Source organism: Saimiri boliviensis, chromosome 3, assembly GCF_048565385.1.
Source record: "Saimiri boliviensis isolate mSaiBol1 chromosome 3, mSaiBol1.pri, whole genome shotgun sequence".
NCBI lineage: Eukaryota > Metazoa > Chordata > Mammalia > Primates > Cebidae > Saimiri > Saimiri boliviensis.
Window position 1 is genome coordinate 138,540,733 of NC_133451.1, and position 26,582 is coordinate 138,567,314.

Sequence of the window (26,582 nt, forward strand, 5' to 3'; positions counted from 1 at the left end):
ATTAGTCTTTCAGAGAACAGTGTTTTCATGAGTACTAACTCTTTGGCTTTGAAAAACATTGCTTTTTTATTATGAACTCATTCAGAAAGAATTGTTACATACATTTAACTGTATAAATCCTATTCCTTTTCTTCCACATGTCTTTCTATAAGTTTTAGAGTATGGTTCATAATCCTTATTCTTCCACTAGCAATAAAATTAAGGAAAAACTAAAAGAATTCCTGTCTAATCTTTACTTTGCCATTAAATTCTATCTTGTTAGCATTAATTCAGAAGATACTATAAAAAACTGTATTTTGATAATATTCTGTAGGATTTTTTCTTAAAATCATTGCTTAGGATATGTTGTAGTTTGTATATTGCTTTATATTGTTTATTTTCGCATAACACTGAAGCCTTTTACTGCATTTTTAATTCTTAAGCATATAGTGGGGGAAAATTGTTACTCAGATTCAAAAAACACAACTTGTGGATTTTGTGGTGGTTTCTCTTGTATATGATAGTCTCAAGGTTGATTAATAGCCTTTTACAGCAGTCTGGAGAAGCACTTTTGAAAAGTTCAAGCATCTGTGTTCTTATTTCTTACCCTGTAGCAGGGTTTCTCCACCTCTGCACTACTGAAATTTTGGATGAGTTAATTCTTTTGATAAAAGGGGCTGCCCTATGCATTGTAGGACCTTTAGCAACATTCCTGCTTTCTACCCATGAGAGCTCCCTTCTTCCCAGTCGTGATGATCAAAAATTTTACATAGAGAGTACATTGTATCTAATTACTGGAGAAACATCCAACTTCTGAAATGTTCTGGGTGATAGATAGTTAAGGGTGAAGCTGTACTGGTCTTAGTATTTGCAGATGTTGTAACTGACTGCTCATTTATGCCCCCTCCCCATCCTCTTAGAAGCTGCTGCCAACCATGATTCATGGAATGATTTTTTTGAGCTGAGTAATCTGTGGCTCTGCAGTTTCCTTGCTTTCTTTCCTTAGCTAAATCTCTTCTAGTTTTAGCAAAGTGTTTAGCACAGGAAAGATCATTTAAAATGAAATAATACATATAAGGATACATTATCCGAGTAGATGACTTTAACCAGAAAAAGGTTTTATGCTTGTTCTTCATTGAGTCTTTTCTACGTCTGTCAGACAAATCCTCTGAAAGGTGACGAAGGGCCTTATACTTAGGAAGACACAACTACCTTTGAACAGTCCTTTGTGAAATCTCATGGTATAGCAGCTGATATTTAAAAACTTCTTTCCAGAGCTTTGAAAGAACATTTTGACATGTAACCATCTTCTTTCTCCACAGATCGCAACGAACGAAATAAACCAGAACATCGTTCTTCAAGGTATGAATTTACACTATCCAATAATTCTGTATAACGCTTTTTATTTGAAAAATGTTGTTTGGATGCAATGTAAGTGTCCTCTTTAGAGTTACTGACTATTGAAATCTTCTGTGGCATTCAGAGAAGCTTCATAAGGGAAATCTTACTCATTCTCTGAATAAAAATTTCTTATAAAACTATTGACTACCTGGAAAACATGTTTTATTTTGAGAATTCCTATAAGTGACAGATATATCTTTATAACAATAATTTTACTCTCATTTCTTTATTTTTGTGACTTATTTTCCTCCCCTCCCTTTAACCAGTATTTTTTAAGTGTGTATTGCTGTTTTCCTAATCATATAACGAATATTGGTTCACTGTAGAAATTTAAAAGATATTTTAAAAATACAAAGCATGAAAAATGCAGAACAAAACAAAACCCAGACTTCCGTCCATCAGCCAGAGACAGCTGGCTATTGCTTAAATTTTGGTACATTTCTTTCTAGACTTTTAGATTATATGTGTATGCATATATTCAAATGGATTATTTTATGTTCTTGTTATGTATTTCAAGTGGCCAGGAAGGTTGTATCCCTTAAGCTCCCAACCACACTGAGGATATTTCACTAGAATTTCTCCAACACTGAGTACATTAAAAAATCCTTGTCAAACTTAAAGGTGGAAAATTGTCTGACTTCTCGTAGGCAGGACTGACAGACTGTATTTAATATTTTTAACCCACTACTATGAAAGATTATAATTTTTCTAATATTAATTTCTTTTTCCACATTCTACCACCTTTTAAAATATTTTATGTTATGGGAATTGTTAAAGTAATGTACTCATTAAATTGTTAATGTACCCAATCTATACAAACTTAATTACTTAAAATAGCGATGCATTTTGCAAAAATAGTCAATCAAAATGTTAGTGAGACCTAATCTGAGAGAAGAATATAGCTGGGTATTTAAAATACTGACTGATTTTTTTTCCAGGTACATTTACATATATTAAAATTAATTCTTTTTGTGTATAATCTTATTAGTTTTAACAGGCATGTACAATTATGTATCTACCACCATAATCATTAAACAGTTTGTAAGATTGTTTTGTTTTAGATACTTGAAAAGAATAGCAGCCAGGCATGGTGGTTCACACCTGTAATCCCAGCTACTTGGGAGGCTGAGGCAGGAGGATCATGTGAGCCCAGGAGTTCAAGACTAGCCTGGGCAACATAGCAGTACACTGTCTTATCTGTTAAAAATAAAAGTAAGGCAATGTAAGAGAAAGGACTTTGACAGCGTGCTTAACTGTGGGTGATAAAAAGTTAGAAGGGTAAAAAATACTTAGCTTGATAAAACCAGGATCCCTAAGACCTTTGACATTCTGAAGATTGGACTGAACTGAGCAATATGAATTTTAATAGCCACAAATCCAAATCCTTAGAATGAAACACCAGTGGAACATAAAAAGATAAGGATGTGACTTACAAATATGTTTGAAAAAGTCTGAAGGATTTAGTTCTTCATAAGTTCACCATGAATCAAAAATCCTATGTCACTACGTCTACTTCCTCCGAAAAGAGTCTGTACTGATTTGACTACCATGAAAGAAGTTTAATACTCAGTCTAAAAGTGGTATCTATAGACGTCAATTCAGGGTCCACAAGACCTTGAAAAATTGAAGTATGCAGTGGATTGGTTATATAGATATCACATTTAAAAAAATGAAAAACAGAATCCCGTGCCCCACCCCAGAGATTCTATTTAATAATTCTGGAATGAATCCTCAAAATTTGTGTATATTAAACAAGTCCCCCAGTGATTCTGATGCGTAGTCAGGTTGGTGGAGGGCACTGGTCTGGAATATAGCAGCTGAGTTGGGACAGAGAAGATGAAAAAGAAGAGAAAAGTCAAAGCTAAATCATAGGAAGACTGGTGTGAGGAATTGGGAAAACTTAGCCTAGATGTGGAAGTTTGGGGCAGTGCATGGGATGGAAATGATAACTGGCTTCAGACACCCAAAGGCTGGTACATGGAGGAAACTAGCAGAATTCTTCCTGATAAATGCTGTTCCCTACTAAAAGGAACCCTGGCCACTGGAGGAATAGTGGATTCTGGATCTGGGTTAGGGGAAAATGCAAGATGATCCTGGACTTCTCATTGTGATAGAAAGCTAGGAAGTGCTCAACTAATGGGGTCATGTTGAAAAGACAGTTGGTAGCTTCAAGGGATTTTCAGTGGCCAAATTTTGGGGCAATTTGAATATCCAAAAAAATGATGATAATGGATCCCATGTAGAAGAAATGACAGAATTTAGAAAATCATCATTCTGTAATTCTCAAAGTAATAGTTGATGCAGGCAAAGACCATCAGTGGCAGCTAAAACTTCTGTAAAAAGTGGGGAAGGTTGGGCACGGTGGCTCACGCCTATAATCCCAGCACTTTAGGAGCCCGAGGCAGGCAGATCACAAGGTCAAGAGATCAAGACCATCCTGGCTAACACAATGAAACCCCATCTCTACTAAAAATACAAAAAATTAGCCGGGCATGGTGGGCACATGCCTGTAGTCCCAGCTACTCAGGAAGCTGAGGCAGGAGACTCACTTGAACCTGGGAGGCAGAGGCTGCAGTGAGCCGAGATTACACCACTGCCCTCCAGCCTGGGTGACAGAGTGAGACTCCGTCTCAAAAAAGAAAAAAAGAAGTTGTTAGGAAAAGTTGTTAAAGTATCACCCCCTAGATCAGTTTTTAATTGCAAAGGGGGAAAATTTACCTTTTCAATGGAGAGACCTAGTGATCACCATCTGAATCAAGTGATCAAGATGTATATTATCACTCGTGAGATAAGCAGTACACTTATGTAGTAGTCCCAGCAAAAAAAAAAAAAGAGAGAGAGAGAGAGAGAGAGACTGGGAGAATATTCCAGATTACAAGAGACCAAAGAGGCTGGGCACAGTGGCTCACGCCTGTAATCCCAGCACTTGGGAGGCCAAGGCAGGTGAATCATTTCATGTCAGGAGTTTGAGACCAGCCTGGCCAACATGATGGCCAACCCTATCTCTACTAAAAATTAACTGGGCATGGTGGTACATGCCTGTAATCCGAGCTCCTTATGAGACCAAGGCAGGAGAATTGCTTGAACTTGGGAGGTGGAGGTTGCAGTGAGCCAAGATCATGCTACTGCGTACACACGAGAGAGAGACCAAAGAGATATTGACAACCAAATCTAATATGTGAATTTAAAAAAAAAAAATCTAGGACTGAAAAATCCCAACTTTAAAAAAGTTGGGGAGGGGAGAATTTAAACATAAATTTAATTTTAAATGATATTTTATTAAATATTACCCTTTTAGGTATAGAATAGAAATGGTATTATGCAGGAGAATGTGATTCTTAGGAGACATATGCCAAAGTATTAAGGGTGATAAAGTTTTATGTTTGCAACTAAATCTCAATTCGGGGGAAAAACCTAGGATGAGTAATAAAGAAGCAGATATTGGAAACTCTTAATAATTGGTGAATAGATGAAAGGCATATAGGTATTATACTGTTTCTTCAGCTTTTTTGTAGACATGAAAATTTCAAAATAGAAAGAAACAATGGAGAGAATTGTTGTGTGTGTGTTTCTGGGAGTCCCAGAGGACAGAATGCACCTCTGTGGGTAGAACTTGTAGGAGGATGTGTTTCTGCACAAAATGAGGAAGAATTTCCTGACAGAACTGGTCAAAAATGGAATGGGCTACTCAGTGAGGGAATACTGTCAAGGAAAAGCTAAACAAGCTAGCACTGGAAATAAAAATAGAGAAGATTCATACATGGCTAAGTCATTATTAGATGGCTCCAGCTCCTTGCTCACTAATAGCCAATAAATATCTCTTTTGAGTCTCTATTCTGGCTCAGAATACAATAGAAAATAAGGAAAAGTCTCCAGGTTGATGGAGAATTCATTCTTGTGGACTTAGACTCCCAATCTCTGAGAATCTATTGACCCTAAAGTGAAGTTCCCAGTCTCTACAGTTATATTTTAGGCAGTGCTGTGGTACTCTTGAGGGTATTTGGAAAGTATTCTGAGTATTGTTTAATCTGTTATTTATACTGTCAAGTTCTCTAGGACTGTGCTACTGGTCTTAGTAACCCTGGCACTTAGTAGAGTGCCTAGCCCACGATAAATAATAAATAACTGTTTGTTAAATAAATGAATGCCAAAGGCATTTTGAGGGGAGAAAGGGAAATGTCAGTATTTTTTCCTTGCAAATCGGTAAGAACCTGACTCTAAAAAGCTCGCCCACAACTATTATTGGATATATGTGTTACAACAGCAAGTAGTGATGCTCTATAAGAAAGGAGGAATGTTTTTTCAAAGGCCATCGTTTTCTGTCCAGGGTGGCTGCTGACACTGGCGATGACCTGTTCTTCTCCTGCCATCCTCAGCTGAGCAGGGCTACCCCGCCAGGCCAGCAGTGCATAAAGCAGATTAATACCTGCTTCATCAACAGAGCAGAAAGAAGAAAATATAAACAAAAAGTCATTTAATTTTGGTATGTTTTCTGGTTCTCCTCAGGCCACTCGGCAGCAAGAATGATGGGCTCAAAGCCCAGCAGCGATAACAGAAATGCATTTCTCTTGTTTGTGTTTTTAGAGGCCAAGCACTCCTATAGCTTTCATAGTAAGAGGTGAATAAATCTGGGACATCTGCCTGTTCTTTCACTTCAGTACTAAAATAAGAAGGAAAACATAATTCTTGTCAAGTTAAAGGAAAAGTTTTATCACATGTAGGCCAACACTAAGATCCCAAACAAAACAAAACAAAACAAAACAAAACAAAACAAAACACTGTTTAAGCATTTTTTAAGAGGCATCCTGGGTGTTTTTTGATTACTTTGTTTTGATGTTGATTTGCTTGCTGCAGATTGATCTATACACATGTGAGAAATATGTAAGTTGTTCTTGTGTCAGCCTTATCAGTCTAAACACACCATTTCCCAAAATGATGTCCCACAGAACTCTATTCTATAGGATATTAATCAGTATGCCAAGAAATAAGTGTTAATATACAGAAAAGTTTGTCAAATGGTGAGTTAAACAAAATTAGACATATTTCTTTAATGTGATACTCCTCAGAGTCTTTGATACATTCATGTACATTATAAAACTCTAAGTGAGAGCAATACTACACACCCGTTTAAAAGTTTATTTGAATTTGTAACTTCTATTCCCAGACATAGCTATTAATAACATGTAGAAAAAAATACCATGGAATGGCAGTTTGGGAAACTAATTAGAGGGAAGTAGGAGCTAAAGATAATAAAGAATGTGAAGCCCTATGGCAGTCAGTGCCACAAATAGAAAATTAAGAGCTCTTTCTACCACCCCACCAGCTCTAAATAACAGATCTTAATGACTTAGGGAATCTGAATTACGAGCTAATTCATCTCAAATGTTTTACCTACTACAAGGAAACATTTTACAGCGCAAAAATAGCCAGCAAAACAAAGAACCTTAAATCTATTTCTCAAAAATTGTCATTTGAATCTTGGCCTCCCTAAAGCCTTCTTACAACCACCTGTTATAATCCCCTTTGATATACATTCATAAAATTAAATGAAATTTCACTGAAAATCATAGAAGTAAGAAAATGGAAATTCAGCAAAGTGATTTTAAAATTTATAAGGAAGAGCGAGTCTAACCAAGGCAGTTTTGAGGATCAAAAAGGAGAGGTGGACTCTTGTAAGTAATTAAGACAGTTTTTTGTCAGCAAACATAGAAATAGGTTGCTGAAGCCGGGCACGGTGGCTCAAGCCTATAATCCCAGCACTTTGGGAGGCCGAGGCGGGTGGATCACGAGGTCCAGAGATCGAGACCATCCTGGTCAACATGGTGAAACCCAGTCTCTACTAAAAATACAAAGAATTAGCTGGGCATGGTGGCGCATGCCTGTAATCCCAGCTACTCAGGAAGCTGAGGCAGGAGAATTGCCTGAACTCAGGAGGCGGAGGTTGCGGTGAGCTGAGATCGTGCCATTGCACTCCAGCCTGGGTAACAAGAGCAAAACTCCGTCTCCAAAAAAAAAAAAAAAAGAAATAGGTTGCTGAAACAGACTAAAAAGCCCACAGATAGAAACAACATTACTGATGAGGGAAAGTGAATATGTCAACAGATGGTGCTGGAACAACTGATTATCCATATTTTTAATCTATATGGAATTTGATTTATGACATGAGATAAAAATCGAAAGATAGGAAAGTAAAGAGGTAAAAGGGAAATATTTTAAAGAAATGTATAAGAAGATCTTTATGAATTTGGGGTAGGTAATTTGTTCTTAAACAAGGTTCAACAAATACAAACCATGAATAAAAAGACTGGTAAATTTGTGTGAAAATTTAAAATTTATGTACATGAATACATAAAAAGCATGTGAAATGGGAAGTCATGACTGTGCAGTGCACATACGCGACAAAGGTTGGTATCCAGGATAAATAAAACTACACATAAGGAAGAAAAAGACAAACAGTCAGTAAAATATGGGTAGGGAACATGTAAAAGATGAAACCTAAGTAGCCAGTTAATATGTGAAAAGATTCTTCTCCTTGCTAGGATTTTAAGATGTGCACTAACAAGATAATGAGATACCATTTCATGGAATTGGCACAGAAATCTCAAAGACTGAAAATGCCAAGTACCCATATGAGAGTAAGTAATTTGGTACAACTGTAAGGAAAACTTTATTCAGGACCATCATGATAGGTATAGGAACAACTGCAATGGGATTTTGCAGTGGGGGAGATAGGTCAGGCTCAACTCATGGGCAAGTAGGAATTTATAGTAAAGGAGCAGGGTGTGGAGGTCAGTGGATAGAAAACTACTGAGAGAGGCCGGGAGCGGTGGCTCAAGCCTGTAATCCCAGCACTTTGGGAGGCCGAGGCGGGTGGATCACGAGGTCAAGAGATCGAGACCATCCTGGTCAACATGGTGAAACCCCGTCTCTACTAAAAATACAAAAAATTAGCTGGGCATGGTGGCACGTGCCTGTAATCCTAGCTACTCAGGAGACTGAGGCAGAATTGTCTGAACCCGGGAGGCGGAGGTTGCGGTGAGCCGAGATCGCGCCATTGCACCCCAGCCTGGGTAACAAGAGCGAAACCCCGTCTCAAAAAAAAAAAAAAAAAAGAAAAGAAAAAAGAAAATTACTGAGAGGAAACATTGGAGGTAAAGGTGATTCTGGCTAAAATGACCTAAGAGGGTTCTTGCCGAAGACAGACCAGGGTAATTAGACATCACAGCGGCAGGGGGCGGGGCAGGGGCTGGGAATTGAACCTGATCAGATGTTGAGAGTAATCTGATGTTGAAGATGGAGTTTCTTGCTAAACTGACCTACCACGATTTTTTGCCAAAACTGGATTTTACAAGGAAGTACACAGATGGGACTAGGAGAAGGTTCAGAATCTTTGTCAGTTCAGAGTAGCCCTGTTTGAATTAAGGATATGTAGCATGTGACAACATGGATAAATCTTAGAAACATAATTTTTGATGACAAAAAGCAAGTTGTAGAAGGATAGATATAGCATAAATCCATTTATATAAAGCAGAGGTCAGCAAATGGGTCAAATCTGGCCTGCCACCATTTTGTAAGTAAAATTTTACAGGAACTCAGCCATGTTCATTTGCATATGGTCTCCAGCTGCTTTCACATTACAGTGGGAGAGTTGTAACCAACAGGGACCACAGGCAAAACAAACAGTACATTGTTGTATATTTTTTATGGCTGACTACATACAGGTACTAAAAGTATAGAAAGATGTATGGAAGTCATAAACAGTGAAATTAGGATATTAATTATCAAATGAATGAGACAAGAAAGGATCCACAAGGAGCTTCAAGTGTATCTTTACTGTTTTCTTTCTTTTTTTTTTTTTTGAGATGGAGTTTCACTCTTGTTACCCAGGCTGGAGTACAATGGCGCGATCTCTGCTCATCGCAGCCTCCGCCCCCTGGGTTCAGGCAATTCTCCTGCCTCAGCCTCCTGAGTAGCTGGGATTACAGGCATGCGCCACCATGCCCAGCTAATTTTTTGTATTTTTAGTAGAGACGGGGTTTCACCATGTTGACCAGGATGGTCTCGATCTCTGGACCGCGTGATCCACCCGCCTCGGCCTCCCAAAGTGCTGGGATTACAGGCTTGAGCCACCGCGCTTGGCCCTTTTTTTTTTCTTTTTTTTTTTTTTTTTTTTGAGACGGAGTTTCGCTCTTGTTACAGGCTGGAGTGCAATGGCGTCATCTCGGCTCACCGCAACCTCCGCCTCCTGGGTTCAGGCAATTCTCCTGCCTCAGCCTCCTGAGTAGCTGGGATTACAGGCACGCGGCCACCATGCTCAGCCAATTTTTTTGCATTTTTAGTAGAGACGGGGTTTCACCATGTTGACCAGGATGGTCTCGATCTCTAGACCTCGTGATCCACCCGCCTCAGCCTCCCAAAGTGCTGGGATTACAGGCTTGAGCCACCACACCCGGCCTTGCTTTATTTCTTAAGCTAAGTGATAGGATTTGCAATATTATCTGTGCTCTTTTAAATCCCTGGAAATTAGCTGGGCATGGTGGCTAATGCCTGTAGTCCTAGCTGCTTGGAAGGCTAAGGTGGGAGGATTGCTTGAGCCCAAGAGTTTGCAGCTGTGGTGAACTATGATCACACCACTGCATCCCAGCCTTCATGACAGAGTGAGACCCTACCTCCTTAAACAAACAAAACAAAACAAAAAAAACTCTGCATATTTTCATACATTTTTTTAAAAGGCTATCAAGAGACCTTGAATCCTATGCCTCTGATAGTGATGTTTTTATAGGACATGAGCATAAAATTGAGTGAATTCTTTTTAAAGAGACAGAAGGAAGAAATAAGAATGTTCAGAAAAAAAAATGATTAAACACTGTTCAGATTTTACCTCTACTCATAGTCTTGCTCTCATGTCTCCTTTTACTGGAAGTATCTTGTATTGCTCTGCAAATTTTTGTCTCTTTTTTGGCACTTAAGAGTTCTACAAATAACACATGAAAACATTTTTTAATAGTACAGAAATATGTAGTATCTGCCTTTATCCCGCAGGTGAGTTAAGAGTGGTGGTTCAGTGTCTGTCCTAGTCTGCTTTCTATGCGTATATATGGCATGTATTTAAATAATATTTAGAATAAATGGGGATATATGCATGTGTGTATGTGTAGTATGTGTGCATATATATACGTGCTTGTATATCTGTTTGTATACATATGTGTATTTTTGTCAATTTGCCTTTTCACTTATTTAGAAAGTATTACCATGTCAGTTTCCACTTCATTATTTTTTTAAGTAATACATAAAATTTTCTAGTGTAAACTTATTATAATTCATTTAACCAGTCCTTTATTGATAGCATTTAGGTTGTTTCCAATTCATTGCAGTTAGAAATGATGTTGCAATAAATATCTTTATGTTCATATCTTTGTGTATAGATGTGTAGGAAAACCTTTATTGTTCTTCTAAGATAGATTTTTTAGTTTTGGTTTTCATTCACAATTAAGCGTGTTATTTGTTTGTTTCTTTTTTTTTGAGATGGAGGTTTGCTCTTGTCACCCAGGTTGGAGTGCAGTGGCATGATCTCAGCTCACCACAACCTCTGCCTCCCGGGTCCTCCTGGGTTCAAGCGGTTCTCCTGTGTTAGCCTCCTGAGTAGCTGGGATTACAGGCATGTGCCACAACACCCAGCTAATTTCGTATTTTTGGTAGAGACGGAGTTTCTCCATGTTGGTCAGGCTGGTCTTGAACTCCCAACCTCAGGTCATCCACCCGCCTTGGCCTCCCAAAGTCCGGGGACTACAGGCGTGAGCCACTGCGCCTGACTTACTTTAAGTTTTTAAATTTTATATGCCGTGTGTGTCTGTTTTCTTCCCAAATGTCAGATAGCTTCATGGAAGTTTGGTACTGTTCCATGTTCTCTAAGGCCCATTACAACTTCCCTCCCCATAATGTGGCCTGAAATGTCACCCAGCACAGGGAGAGACTGAAACTCAACATGCAGAGTATTTGTAGCACATTGTTTAGTACACTCAGTGTTAATAGTTGTTGATGTTAAAACTCATAGCAATCACTGTATCATTAAAATTTTTAAAGGGTCTTGGTTCTCTGCATTGGTATCCTGTTGTTGATCTTATGAAGATGTTGAGGATTTTGTTGTGACACTTTACCATCGTCACATTGTGGTTTAAATAGATTAGCTAAAAGTAAAAGATTTAACTTGTTTTAGCTGTTCTCTTTTCTAAATATGTTTATTAAAATACCATACTCTGCTGGGCTTAGTTTAATTCTGTAATTCTGTAGCATTTCCCTGACCATATGTTTTGATGCCTGTACCTCTATAAACTATAGCTGTGTGTAATTACTTTCTGGCATTATGTTTTCTAAGCTATAAGAGAACATTACTTTTGCTGCAGCATCTGTAATGCCATAAACAAGGTGAAACATTTAAATGCATGCAGGTTTTGTGGGCGGGAAATTCTTTTGCAAAGGAAGATGTGAAAGGACTATTAACATTTTTTTGAGGTCCTGCAGAGAACACACACACACACACTCTCTCTCTCTCTCTCTCTCACACACACACACACACACTCACACACTCACACACTCACACACACACACTCTCTCACACACACAGTGTCGTTTTGTTGTAGCTTTCAGAAATGTGACTTTAGCGTTTCCCCCTAGTGTGATGAGAATGAAAATGAAGCATTTATATGGTGTATCAGTTGGGAAATTGAAAAGTTTTATTGGCTGGCCTACCACTGCCATAGTACTTAGTGTGGGGCTTTTCTGAAGTTGTTTCAAATTAAACTATCAGCAGGCAGTTAACTTTGGAACAGCAGCTGGTCCTGTGTTTATTACTTTTTCTCAGGATAGGCGTGTTGGCCACCCATTTCTTAGGAGTCCAGGGCACGTGGAACTCCTGGCCTTTACATTTTTTTCATCCTAATTCTTTCCTCTTTTTCCTTTAGAGTCATATTTTATATTAGTTATTTACCTTTCTGCGGTATAATATAGAAGTAGTTCTTTATATAGTTCTACAAAACTCTGTTAAACAGCCTGTAGTCAAGTGAAATTTATATACATCTTTGTGGCTCTCAATCTGTCCTTAGGTTATGGTTTTACTCCAACTAATAAATACCCTTGTGCAAGCGGACTTTAAATTTTTATTCAAATATTTTTCCTTATTGAACACAGCATACATCACATTCTTCAAATGTATTGATTAGGACTGTATATCACAGAAGCATACTAGCTAATTTCTGGAAAAATCTTGGGATAGAATTGCTGAACAGTCATTCATTAGCTCAATCACCTCCCATCTCATTAAAAGTAAACTGCCATTGATGGAAATTCAGTCTTGTCCTTAAAGGTAAAACTCTGGCCAGGCGCAGTGGCTCACACCTGTAATCCCAGCACTTTGGGAGGCCAGGGTAGGCAGATCACAAGGTCAGGAGTTCGAGACCAGTCTGACCAACATGGTGAAACCCTGTCTCTACTAAAAATACAAAAATTAGCCGGGCGTAGTGGTTTGTGCCTGTAATCCCAGCTACTCGGGAGGCTGAGGCAGAAGAATCACTTGAACCCCAGGAGTTAGAGGTTGCAGTGAGCTGAGATTATGCACTGCACTCCAGCCTAAATGACAGAGTGAGACTCCGTCAAAAAAAAAAAAAAAAAGTAAAACCCTTTCCTGAAACCAGAAATCAGTCCTGGTCCCAAGAATTCAATTTCAGGGTTGGGAGCATCTTTGTTGATTAGCAGCTCCCCTGCGTAATAAATCAGAGCATTCATTTCTGCCCTTGTGGTAAGTTTTTGCCACTTCTAATCTCATTTTAGTTATAGGCCATCTTTCCAGAGATGCAGACTGAGCAAGCTGGCTCTTTTGCAACACTTCTAAATGCAGCAAAAGCAAGGCAGGAATCCTAAAGGACTTGTTTGTGACCTTCCTTTCTTTTGGACAGGAGGACTGAGAATCAGTAACCTTTGTTAATTAAAAGAAATAAAAGAATGGAAGGAAAGTATTGATTGTGTGAAGGCTTCAGAGTAACATTGTGTCTAAAATGCAAACATCCCTCAACTATAAACCTGTTTCCTCAAGATAATGTTTTCCCTGGCACACTGCCTTGTACAGGCAGTTCAGGGATGTTATTAAGGAATGACAGGCAAGACTTAAAGTTTATCACTATCTATTGCCCAGTGGTTTCTCTTGGTTACAGATTCTGAAGAGAAACTCCGACCACTGAGGTGAGAGGGTTGGTTAAGCCCAGGAGGTCTCAAGGCTGCAGTAAGCTGTGATCTATACTCCAGCCTGGGTAACAGAGCAAGACCCAATTTCAGAAAGAAAAACAAAAACAATAACAAACAGTTAAATTTTGTTACTACAAAATAATACATGCCTATTAAAAAAGAAAAGGAAAAAATTAAGATCACTAATAGTAATGATAATTGCTATCAGTATATTGGTGGTTCAGTCTTTCTTTTGTGCATGCTCGGTATACTTTAAAACATACTGGGATGGTATATATAAGTTTCTTTTCATAAAACAATAGTTTATGAACATTTTCCCATAGCATGATTTTCATGGTATTCTATCAGGTAAGTATACCCAACTTTATTTTTCTATTATCAGACATTTAGATTATTTCCAGATTTTACTATTACAAATAATCCTGTAATCAGATTCTTACACCTGTATTTTTATGGACCATCACTGATTATCTCCTTGTGATAAATTCCTGGCAGTAGAAATAATGGAATAAAAAATATATGAACATTTTAAGACTTTTCATATATACTATGAAATTGTCTTAATGAAGAGTTGCATTCTTATGCCTGTAACATTCTTTGAAGTTCTTCCCTTTCCCTGTGTTGTTTACGGATGAACCAGAATAAAATGGTCCTACGCCATTTAGCCATAGCTGATAGAACTCTGTCCTAGAAGGTTTCCACTAAGAATATTGTTTCTTCCAGTTTAACTCATATTTTTATGTTCAACTGCTCAGATTTGTTAACCCATTTCTGTTATTTTTACTTCAATTCCCAAAAGAGTAGTTTCCAAAAGAGGTCTTGTACTAATCCACAGCCTCTGGAAATCTGTATGCTCGGAGATTTTCAGAGGCCTTTCTGAAGGCATTCAGGAGTCAGATCACCCGATTCAAGGCAGACACCAGTGCATAATTCTTAAGCCTGTATTTGAAATCTGGACTGTCTGTGCTCGAATTTGGGCAACTTTTAGGGTGATCCAAAATGAATTTAAAAAAATACTCTCAGGTCATGCCCAAGTTTAGAGGCTTTTTAGGGCAATCCAAAATGATTTTTAAGAAATACTTTTTCAAGCCAAGTGCAGTGGCTCATGCCTGTAATCCCAGCACTTTGGGAGTCCAAGGTGGGCAGAACACTTGCAGTCAGGAGTTCGAGACCAGCCTAGCCAACATGTGAAACCCCTTGTCTACAAAAAGTACAAAAAATTAGCTGGATGTGGTGGTGTGCACCTGTAATCCCAGGAGGATTGCTTGAACTCAGGAGGCAGAAGTTATAGTGAGCTGAGATCGTGCCACTGCACTCCAGCTTAGGTGACAGAGTGAGACTCTGTCAAAAAAAAGAAAGAAAGAAAGAAAGAAAAATAAAATAAATACTTTTTCAGCTGTTTAGGTTCTGCCTGTATTGCAGAACCACTCAGAGAAGCTGTGAAATAGTGTGTGAAGTACTTAGGTCCAGGCATCAGGCTGACTGGGTTAGAATTCCAGCCTCACCACTTCGAAGCTGGGTTCCCTTGGGCAAGTTTCTTAATCTTTCTTTACCTCAGTTTCCTCATCTATAAGTGGAGCTAATTACAGTACCTGTCTCTTGGGGTTATTATAATTATTTAGTTGCTATATCAGCCAGGTTTCAACCAGAGAAACAGAACCAGTAGGAGATGTATATTAAAAGATTTATTGGGGTGGGGTGCAGTGGCGCACCCAGCACTTTGGGAGGCCAAGGCAGGCAGATCATCTGAGGTCAAGAGTTCAAGACCAACCTGACCAACATGAAGAAACTCCATCTCTACTAAAAATACAAAGTTAGCCAGGCATGGTGGCACATGCCTGTAATCCCAGCTACTTGGGAGGCTGAGGCAGGAGAATTGCTTGAACCTGGGAGGTGGAGGTTGCAGTGAACTGAGATTGCACCATTGCACTCCAGCCTGGGCAACAAGAGCAAAACTCCATCTGGAAAAAAAAAAAAAAAGAGAGAGACAGATTTATTGCAGGGAAATATTTATGCCATTGTTAGGGCTGACTTACGCAAATCAGAATTTTGTAAGGCAGGCCACCAGAAAGAAGGGCAGGCTGGAACTCTTATCCACAAAGTGAATCTGCTATCCATAGGTGGAATTTCTTTTCTTTTTTTTTTTTTTCTTTCTTTTTTTTTTTTTATTGTATTTTAGGTTTTGGGGTACATGTGATGAACATGCAAGATTGTTGCATAGGTACACACATGGCAGTGTGCTTTGCTGCCTTCCGTCCCCTCACCTGTATCTGTCATTTCTCTCCATGATATCTCTTCCCACCTCCCCACCCCCCCGCCCCTCCCCCATTTCCCCCCAACGGACCCCAGTGTGTAGTGCTCCCCTCCCTGTGTCCATGTGTTCTCATTGTTCAACACCCGCCTATGAGCGAGAATATATGGTGTTTGATTTTCTGCTCTTGTGTCAGTTTGCTGAGAATGATGGTTTCCAGGTTCATCCATGTCCCTACAAAGGACGTGAACTCATCGTTTTTGATGGCTGCATAATATTCCATGGTGTATATGTACCACATTTTCCCTATCCAGTCTATCATCGTTGGGCATTTGGGTTGGTTCCAGGTCTTTGCTATTGTAAACAGTGCTGCAATGAACATTTGTGTGCACGTGTCCTTGTAGTAGAATGATTTATAATCCTTTGGATATATACCCAGTAATGGGATTGCTGGGTCAAATGGGATTTCTATTTTTAGGTCCTTGAGGAATCGCCACACTGTCTTCCACAATGGTTGAATTAATTTACATTCCCACCAACAGTGTAAAAGTGTTCCTATTTCTCCACATCCTCTCCAGCATCTGTTGTTTCCCGATTTTTTAATGATCGCCATTCTAACTGGTGTGAGATGGTATCTCAATGTGGTTTTGATTTGCATTTCTCTGATGACCAGTGATGATGAGCATTTTTTCATATGTTTATTGGCCTCCTGTATGTCTTCTTTTGTAAAGTATCTGTTCATATCCTTCGCCCATTTTTGAATGGGCTTGTTTGTTTTTTTCTTGTAGATCTGCTTTAGTTCTTTGTAAATTCTGGATATCAGCCCCTTGTCAGATGGGTAGGCTGCAAAATTTTTTTCCCATTCTGTTGGTTGCCGATTCACTCTACTGACTGTTTCTTTTGCCGTGCAGAAGCTGTGGAGTTTGATTAGGTCCCATTTGTCTATTTTGGCTTTTGTTGCCATTGCTTTTGGCGTTTTGGTCATGAAGTCCTTGCCTACACCTATGTCCTGAATGGTTTTGCCTAGATTTTCTTCTAAGGTTTTTATGGTATTAGGTCTGATGTTTAAGTCTTTAATCCATCTGGAGTTAATTTTGGTGTAAGGTGTCAGGAAGGGGTCCTGTTTCTGCTTTCTGCACATGGCTAGCCAGTTTTCCCAACACCATTTATTAAACAGGGAGTCCTTTCCCCATTGCTTGTTTTTGTCAGGTTTGTCGAAGATCAGATGGTTGTGGGTATGTTGTATTTCCTCTGAGGCCTCTGTTCTGTTCCATTGGTCTATATCTCTGTTTTGGTACCAGTACCATGCTGTTTTGATTACTGTAGCCTTGAAGTATAGTTTGAAGTCCGGTAGTGTGATGCCTCCTGCTTTGCTCTTTTTGCTTAGAATTGACTTGGCTATGCGGGTTCTCTTTTGGTTCCATATGAAGTTTAAGGTGTTTTTTTCCAGTTCTGTGAAGAAGGTCATTGGTAGCTTGATGGGAATAGTGTTGAATCTGTAAATTACTTTGGGCAGTATGGCCATTTTCACGATGTTGATTCTTCCTAACCATGAACATGGAATGTTTCTCCATCTGTTTGTATCCTCTCTTATTTCGTTGAGCAATGGCTTGTAGTTCTCCTTGAAGAGGTCCTTTACGTTCCTTGTTAGTTGTATTCCTAGGTACTTTATTCTCTTTGTAGCAATTGTGAATGGCAGTTCGTTCTTGATTTGGCTCTCTTGAAGTCTATTACTGGTGTATAGGAATGCTTGTGATTTTTGCACGTTGATTTTGTATCCTGAGACTTTGCTGAAGTTGTTTATCAGTTTCAGGAGATTTTGGGCTGAGATGATGGGGTCTTCCAGATATACAATCATGTCATCTGCAAATAGAGACAATTTGATTTCCTCCTTTCCAATTTGGATACCCTTTATTTCTTTTTCTTGCTTGATTGCTCTGGCTAGAACTTCCAGTACTATATTGAATAGGAGTGGTGAGAGAGGGCACCCTTGTCTAGTGCCAGATTTCAAAGGGAATGCTTCCAGTTTTTGCCCATTCAGTATGATATTGGCTGTTGGTTTGTCGTAAATAGCTTTTATTGTTTTGAGATACGTTCCGTCAATACCTAGTTTATTGAGGGTTTTTAGCATAAAGGGTTGTTGAATTTTGTCAAAAGCCTTCTCTGCATCAATCGAGATAATCATATGGTTTTTGTCTTTGGTTCTGTTTATGTGGTGAATTACGTTTATGGACCTGCGTATGTTGAACCAGCCTTGCATCCCTGGGATGAATCCTACTTGATCATGGTGGATGAGCTTTTTGATATGCTGTTGCAATCGGTTTGCCAGTATTTTATTGAAGATTTTTGCATCTATGTTCATCATGGATATTGGCCTGAAATTTTCTTTTCTTGTTGAGTCTTTGCCGGGTTTTGGTATCAGGATGATGTTTGTCTCGTAAAATGATTTGGGAAGGATTCCCTCTTTTTGGATTGTCTGGAATAGGTTCAGAAGGAATGGTATCAGCTCCTCGTTGTATGTCTGGTAGAATTCAGCTGTGAACCCATCTGGACCTGGGCTTTTTTTGGGTGGTAGGCTCTTTATTGCTGCCTCGACTTCAGACCATGTTATTGGTCTATTCAGGGTTTCGGCTTCTTCCAGGTTTAGGCTTGGGAGGTTGCAGGTGTCCAGGAATTTATCCATTTCTTCCAGGTTTACTAGTTTATGTGCATAGAGTTGTTTGTAATAATCTCTGATGATGGTTTGGATTTCTGTGGAATCTGTGGTGATATCACCTTTATCGTTTTTTATTGCATCAATTTGGTTATTCTCTCTTTTCTTTTTTATTAATCTGGCTAGTGGTCTGTCTATTTTGTTGATCTTTTCAAAAAACCAGCTCCTGGATTTATTGATTTTTTTGAAGAGTTTTTTGTGTCTCTATTTCCTTCAGTTCTGCTCTGATCTTAGTTATTTCCTGTCTTCTGCTAGGTTTTGAGTTTTTTTGATCTTGCTCCTCTAGGTCTTTCAATTTTGATGATAGGGTGTCAATTTTAGATCTCTCCTTTCTTCTCATGTGGGCACTCATTGCTATATATTTTCCTCTAGAGACTGCTTTAAATGTGTCCCAGAGATTCTGGTATGTTGTGTCTTCGTTCTCATTGGTTTCGAAGAACATCTTTATTTCTGCCTTCATTTCATTGTTTATCCAGTCAACATTCAAGAGCAAGTTGTTCAGTTTCCATGAAGCTGTGCGGTTCTGAGTTAGTTTCTGCATTCTGAGTTCTAACTCGATTGCACTGTGGTCTGAGAGACTGTTTGTTATGATTTCTGTTCTTTTGCATTTGCTGAGGAGTGATTTATTGCCAATTATGTGGTCAATTTTAGAGTAGGTGTGATGTGGTGCTGAGAAGAATGTATATTCTGTGGATTTGGGGTGGAGAGTTCTGTAAATGTCTATTAGGTTTGCTTGTTCCAGGTCTGTATTCAGGTCCTGGATATCCTTGTTGATTTTCTGTCTGGTTGATCTGTCTAATATTGACAATGGGGTGTTAAAGTCTCCCACTATTATTGTGTGGGAGTCTAAGTCTCTTTGTAAGTCATTAAGAACTTGCATTATGTATCTGGGTGCTCCTGTATTGGGTGCGTATATATTTAGGATCGTTAGCTCTTCTTGTTGCAGTGATCCTTTTACCATTATGTAATGTCCTTCTTTGTCTCTTTTGATCTTTGTTGCTTTAAAGTCTATTTTATCAGAGATGAGAATTGCAACTCCTGCCTTTTTTTGCTCTCCATTTGCTTGGTAGATCTTCCTCCATCCCTTTATTTTGAGCCTTTGTGTATCCTTGCATGTAAGATGGGTTTCCTGGATACAGCACACTGATGGGTTTTGGCTTTTTATCCAATTTGCCAGTCTGTGTCTTTTGATTGGGGCATTTAGTCCATTGACATTTAGGGATAGTATTGTTATGTGTGAATTTGATGCTGTCATTTTGATGCTACCTGGCTGTTTTGTTGGTTAGTTGATGCAGATTCTTGATTGTGTTGATGCTCTTTTACCATTTGGTGTGTTTTTGGAGTGGCTGGTACTGGTTGTTCCTTTATATGTGTAGAGCCTCTTTCAGGAGTTCTTGTAGAGCAGGTTTGGTGGTGATGAAATCTCTGAGTGCTTGCTTGTTCACAAAGGATTTTATTTTTCCTTCACTTATGAAGCTTAGTTTGGCTGGATAGGAGATTCTGGGTTGAAAGTTCTTTTCTTTAAGGATGTTGAATATTGGCCCCCAATCTCTTCTGGCTTGTAGAGTTTCTGCTGAGAGATCTGCTGTGAGTCTAATGGGCTTCCCTTTGTGGGTAACCTGACCTTTCTCTCTGGCTGCCCTTAGCATTTTCTCTTTCATTTCAGCCCTGGTGAATCTGACGATTATGTGCCTTGGGGTTGCTCTTCTTGAGGAATATCTTTGTGGTGTTCTCTGTATTTCCTGGATTTGAATATTGGTCTGCCTTGCTAGGTTGGGGAAGTTTTCCTGGATAATATCCTGAAGAGTATTTTCCAGCTTGGATTCATTCTCTTCATCACATTCAGGTACACCTATCAGACGTAGATTAGGTCTTTTCACATAGTCCCACATTTCTTGAAGATTTTGTTCATTCCTTTTTGCGCTTTTTTCTCTGTTCTTGCCTTCTCTTTTTATTTCATTGAGTTGATCTTCGACCTCTGATATCCTTTCTTCTGCTTGGTCAATTCGGCTGTTGAAGCTTGTGCATGCTTCACGAAGTTCTCGTGTTGCGTTTTTCAGCTCCATCAATTCACTTATACTCCTCTCTATGCTGTCCATTCTCGTCAGCAGTTCGTCCAATCTTTTTTCAAGGTTCCTATTTTCTTTGCGATGGGTTAGAACATGTTCTTTTAGCTCATTGTAGTTTCTTACTACCCACCTTCTGAAGTCTGATTCTGTCATTTCATCACCCTCCTTCTCCATCCGGTCTGGTTCCCTTGCTGGTGAGGAGTTGTGATCCCTTTTAGGAGGAGAGGTTTCGGGAGTTTTCATCCTTTTTGCGCTGGTTTCTTCCCATTTTTGTGGGTTTATCCACCTGTTGTCTGTCTCTGTTCCAGGGAGTTGGAGCTTTATGAGTTTCCGTTGCACTACTGCCTTTTTTGGTTTTTCTTTCAGGCCGGATCCGCCCAGCTAGCAGCACGCCTAGCCACTGCCTGCCCGCAGGAGCTTTGCTGAGCTGCTGTGGGCTCCGCCCAGCTGCCCTGAGCTCTTCCCTGTAGTCCTTTTTATATGGGTGTAGTTAGAACTGTCTGGGCAATGGTGGCCCCGCCTCTGTTATGGCGGATTCTCTCTGTTGTGGCAGGTTGCCTCGGCAACGGCAGCCTGCCTCCGTAGCGGTGGAGAGTCTCAGTAATGGCGGAAGCCCCTCCCCCACGGAGCCGGACTGTCCGGGTTCAGCTGTGCTTGGTTTGAAGGGCTCAACCCAGAGGGTTTCCAATTACTGTTTTTGTTTTCGTTGTTGTTGGGGGTGGAGGGGTGGGACCAACCGAGCCTGATCACCTGGTCCCTGACTCAGAGTCTTTTCTTTTAAGTTGAACGACCCCGCGTTCAGGTCGCTTGTTGAAAAGGCGCCGGGATCTCCCCGTGCTGGGACTCACGGAGTCGGCTCGAACTGTGGCGCCGGCTCCTGGCGGATTTTTTGCCTAGGAATCTCCTGGCCTGACTCGCTATTTCAGATGAATGGGCTATTCTGCCGTCTCAGGGCTCTGCTCGCCAGCTAAGAGGGCTCCCAGACCAGTGGCTTTTGTACCGAGAACCGCAGCAACAGGGTGTGGTCACAGCAGCCGCGCGGGCGGAATCAGCCCTGCGGGGGCCAAAACAGCCACACCGGCTGGGACTGCGACGCTGGCGACCCCTCTGCCTGGGTATCTCCTGGTCTGTGGGCAATAAGAGTTCGTCTGGAAATGCGGCGTCCACTCACCCTCTGCACTTTAACTGGGAGCTGAAGTCCTGAGCTGTTCTTAGGCGGCCATCTTCCCAGCATTCCTGGAATTTCTTTTCATTAGGGAAGCCTCAGCTCTGCTCTTAAGACTTTTCAACTGATTAAATCAGGCCCACACAGATTTTGTAGGATAATCTCTATACTTAAAATCAACTGGTGGACTTTAATGACACTGACATAATGCCTTTATAGCTACATGTAAATTAGTGTTTGATTAAATAACTGAAGACTGTAGCCTAGCCAAGTTGACACATAAAATTGATTATCACAGTTGCTTTGGACCTCAGTTAAGTAGACTAAACCCACGTGGAAATGATTTTCAGTGTTACTCTGCTTTTCAAGGTCAGGACTCTTCAAGTCTCTGTAACCAAGAAGTTCTTTCTGACATATCAGTTTGATATTTGTTAGTTTTGTCATAAGAAATTACAGTTGCATTGTTTATGTCTTAAGGATTCTCTCAACTCAAGCCAGGGTGTGTGGTCATGATGGGTTCTGTGAAGGAACATAAGCCAGCATCTGCATAAACACCTTGATCCAGGCAGTATTTGCTCTTGCACACTTGTGCTATCCCGTCGGGCTTGGATAAGCATACTGTTACACATGCCTGCTTTGTATGAACTGGTAAAGTCTGGGGTTGATAGGAACTGTTGAGTAATCCCACAGGCCTCTGACACAGTGGGAGAATATTACTTTGCCTACCTGAAGGAAAGATAGAGATCTGGTCCTCTCTTTTCACTGGTGTTGATTTTTCCACGCAGTGATCACCTTCCTTTGGGGAAGTTCATTGCATTTCTTTGAGCATAACCTAACATCCTCTCATTCTGAATGTAGGATGTCTCCTTTGCCCTCTCACTCTACGTAGGAAAAGATAGACCACTCAGAAGTAAAATAGCTAATGGAAAAAGCATGATAAACTGTTAGGATGCTTCCTGATGGCCTTGGGTTTCAGAGCTTTTACCAATCACTCTGGAAACAACTCCTGTAACATTCTTCTTGCAGATTCTGTAAGCCTACATTTCAGTGTTTAGTTTTTCTCCATAGCTTTGAATGATGAGGTAGTGATGCACTACTGCTAAATCTTATCTCAAGCAGTGGTGGTTGTTGCAGTGCAACCACCTGCATCCCTGAGAACTGCCTCCCAAGCTTCCAATCTCAGCAGAAGGAAAGGTACCTATGGCCAGGTTTCCACATGGCCCTACCCCATTTGGCTGTAGCTGATAGAGCTCTGTCCTATAAGGTATGCTGATCATGTTTTTTCTCTTGAAAATTAAAACTAAAAGACACATTGCTGAGAGCCCTGATTTCTGGAGCTTTAAAATTATTTAGATTTGGGCTTGGTAGGATATGCATGCTAATGAACACTGGCCAGGTATGCCAGGGAAAAAGCAGGGAGTTCAAGTGAAGAAGACTGCAAAAACTGAAGCAGAGATAATGTCTCAGAGAGAAAGTGAGGAAGAATGAGAGTGTGCACGAGAAGCTGCCTTGTTTCCCAGCACTGCCCGAAATTTAGCTGCACTTCCTGTTTGTACACATTCCCAAGATACCTTTGTGTGCTCATAATGAAAACCCCTTTGATTTAATTCCAGTTTAAAGGGGTTTCAGCTGTTTTAACTTCACAAGACAATGCAATGCTAGTAGAAGAAATAATAACAATACTGTAATTTAGAAATGAAAGTCACATACCTAACATACTCACATTGGTTTTAGGACTATCAAAACTATAGCCTTGATTCCAGAATTTATTTCCACATAGATTAGGATGCCATGAATATATTAAGAAAATAGAGTAGGGTAGTACTTTACAGTATTTATGGAGAAACAAAAGCCGTGCCATATAATACGTAGTGTGAAGAGGGAAATGTATTGCTTGTCTTATGAACACTGACATCAGATCTATGCAAGTGAGTAATAGAAGCCTTTATTGTTTTGTCTTCTTTCATTAACAAAAGGCAAAAACCAAAACAAAAAACCGTATTTAATATAGGATTTTCTAAAACAACACAAAATACAGCCAGACTTATAAATATCCGATCATTTATTTGTGTATACTCCCTGTCATGTTATATTTTATGAATAAATCCCAGAAGTGATGAAATCTTAAATCATTTTCTAATACTATTTAAGATTCTGTCCCCCTTCCTCCACCATCACCTCTGATTTAAATCTTCTAGCCATGAGATGTTCAATGAAAGAAGATAGTTCTTAAGGTTCTTTGGTAATTAAATAACAATTCTCACTTATTGTGTTTGTGGTGTGTGTGTGTGTGTGTGTGTGTGTGTGCGCATTTCCTTTCAACATTCAACTGTAGGTGAGCTTTTTGTGAGATAGTGAAGCACAGTAGCAAAGAACTCTGGCCCTGCCTGGAGCCAGACTGTCCAGGTTCCAATCTTGACTTCATCATTTATCAGCTGCAAGTCCTTTGACGTTTAAATTATATAATCTCTTTTCTCATCTCTAAAACTGGGATAATAACAGTGCCTTCTTGTAAGGGTGGATGTGTGGATTAAATGAGTTAAAAGATGTAAAGCTATTAGAATAGATGAATTAGATTAGCTATTACTTTATTATTATTGGAATGGATTAAATATCAAGTCCAGCTCCATTTACTGCACTTGGATTAAGTAATCAGTTCTTACTAAATGAATTTAAATTGGAATCTTGGAGGGTTTTAAGTTTTATATTTTAAAAATTTTAGACCTAGTAGGTAGAATAGAGATCATCCAATCCATAAATGTCATGTTACAGATAAGGAAACTGACATGTGATTATACTCATAAAGTGAGTAAAGGCAGAGCTGAAATTGGGCTTCAGACCCATAGACTCCTCACACACTTCATGCTCTGTCTGATGACTACCAGGGGGATAGTTGGTCCTGAGCCTTACATACTCTGTGTCTCCAAGAATTCATTTATAGCCCAAAACAAACAGATGCTTTATGTACGAAGACAGGAATGCCAGCTAACAATCAAGAAGAGTTCAAGTGTAGCAGAAGAGAAGCAGAGATTATGTGGTTTCAGAGAGAAAGTGAGGAAGAATGAGGCTTGCACAAGAAGCCATTGTGTTTCCCATCACTGCATGAAGCTCAGCTGTACTTAACTGTTTGTAGAAATGCCCAGGGTACCTTTCCATGCTTACCTGTCCCCTTTTCTCTTTGACCTTCTATTTGCATGAAGGATAGACTTGGCCTCAGTGGCTCATGCTTGTAATCCCAGCACTTTGGGAGGCTGAGGTGGGCAAATCACCTGAGGTCAGGAGTTCAAGACCAGTCTGGCCAATATGGTAAAACCTTGTCTCTAATAAAATTATAAAAATTAGCCAGGTGTGGTGGTGCATGCCTGTAATCATAGCTACTCAGGAGGCTGAGGCAGGAGAATTGCTTGAACCCAGGAGGCAGAGGTTTCAGTGAGCTGAGATCACACCATGGTATTCCAGCACTCCAGCCTGGGCAACAAAGTAAGACTGTCTCAAAAAAGAAAAAAATAATAGACTTGATCTTAGTATTTAAATAAGATACTGCTATATTTTTTAAAATAATGATTGTTGAAAATACCACCTTTGAGTTTCCTATAAATTTGTTCTTCATAAGCCTGAGGCAAAACTGCAGTTTACGTTTATGTAGGACTGATGTTGGAAAGATCATTATTTTAAAAATAACATCTCCATGAAACATTGATGAATGCAAATTTAACATCAAACAGATGTGTTGGAGTTTCTGTACAATTATATATATACTTTTTTTTTTTTGAGGCAGAGTCTCACCCTGTCACCAGGCGCCAGGCTGGAGTACAATCTTGGCTCACTGCATCCTCCGCCTCCTGGGTTCAAGCAGTTCTCCTGCCTCAGCCTCCCAAGTAGCTGGGACTACAGGTGCACGCCACCATGCCCAGCTGATTTTTGTATTTTTAGTAGAGAAGGGGTTTCACTATGTTGGCTGGGATGGTCTTGATCTCTTGACCTCGTGATCCACCCACCTTGGCCTTCCAAAGTGCTGGGATTACAGGCTTGAGCCACCACGCCTGGCCACTTGATATATATATTTTGACGGGGTCTTGCTCTGTCACCCAGGCTGGAGTGCAGTAGTGTGATCTCAGCTCACTGCAACCTCCACCTCCTGAGTTTAAGCAATTCTCCTGCCCTCAGCCTCCTGAGTAGCTGGGATTACAGGCACATGCCACCATGCTTGGCTAATTTTTGTATTTTTCTGGTAGAGATGGGGTTTCACCATGTTGGTCAGGCTGCTCTCGAACTCCTGACCTTGTGATCCATCCACCTCAGCTTCCCAAAGTGCTGGGATTACAGGCATAAGCCACTGCACCCAGCGGTATCCAAAATATATTTATTGTGTGTGAAAAGCATTTTGCTAGGCACTGAGGTAGTTTATACTAAATGTAAAAAATAAAAATACAGAAATTTGCACTTCACCCTGATTTACTACCCTATTAAGGGTTAGCAGTCTTACTGTCTCCTGAATTTTTCTTCCTTTTGCTAGTACTTCTTTGTAAAATACCAACCCAGATATTCTGTCTTTGTATGGAGCTAGCGAATGGGCCTACTTGCCCTTACTCCTCAATTTAGACATGATTTTACCTTGAGAAAATATGTAGATTTTGACATCATTTTTGCTAACAATACTGTCAGTCAGGGTTTACAGTTCAGTGTTATGCTAATTGATGTAGGATTTTTTTCTATTACTTTCTATAAACCTTTTACAAATAAAACATGGAAAAGTAGAATTTATAC

General features: G+C 39.8%; 1 protein-coding gene across 10 annotated transcripts in view; it reads left to right on the forward strand.

Annotated features, from left to right (window-relative positions):
- Positions 1 to 26,582, forward strand: part of SH3D19 (SH3 domain containing 19) — a 217,007-nt gene that overhangs the window by 96,556 nt on the left and 93,869 nt on the right. For 5 of the 10 annotated variants that reach the window (XM_074396829.1, XM_010338609.2, XM_074396830.1 and 2 more), the window contains exon 2: positions 1,302 to 1,341. In XM_074396829.1, coding sequence (XP_074252930.1) covers positions 1,302 to 1,341 — 40 coding nt within the window. Of the gene's footprint in view, positions 1 to 456; positions 1,221 to 1,301; positions 1,342 to 26,582 lie in introns of those variants that run through there. The other 5 variants (XM_074396832.1, XM_010338607.3, XM_074396834.1 and 2 more) reach the window with 3 other exon arrangements.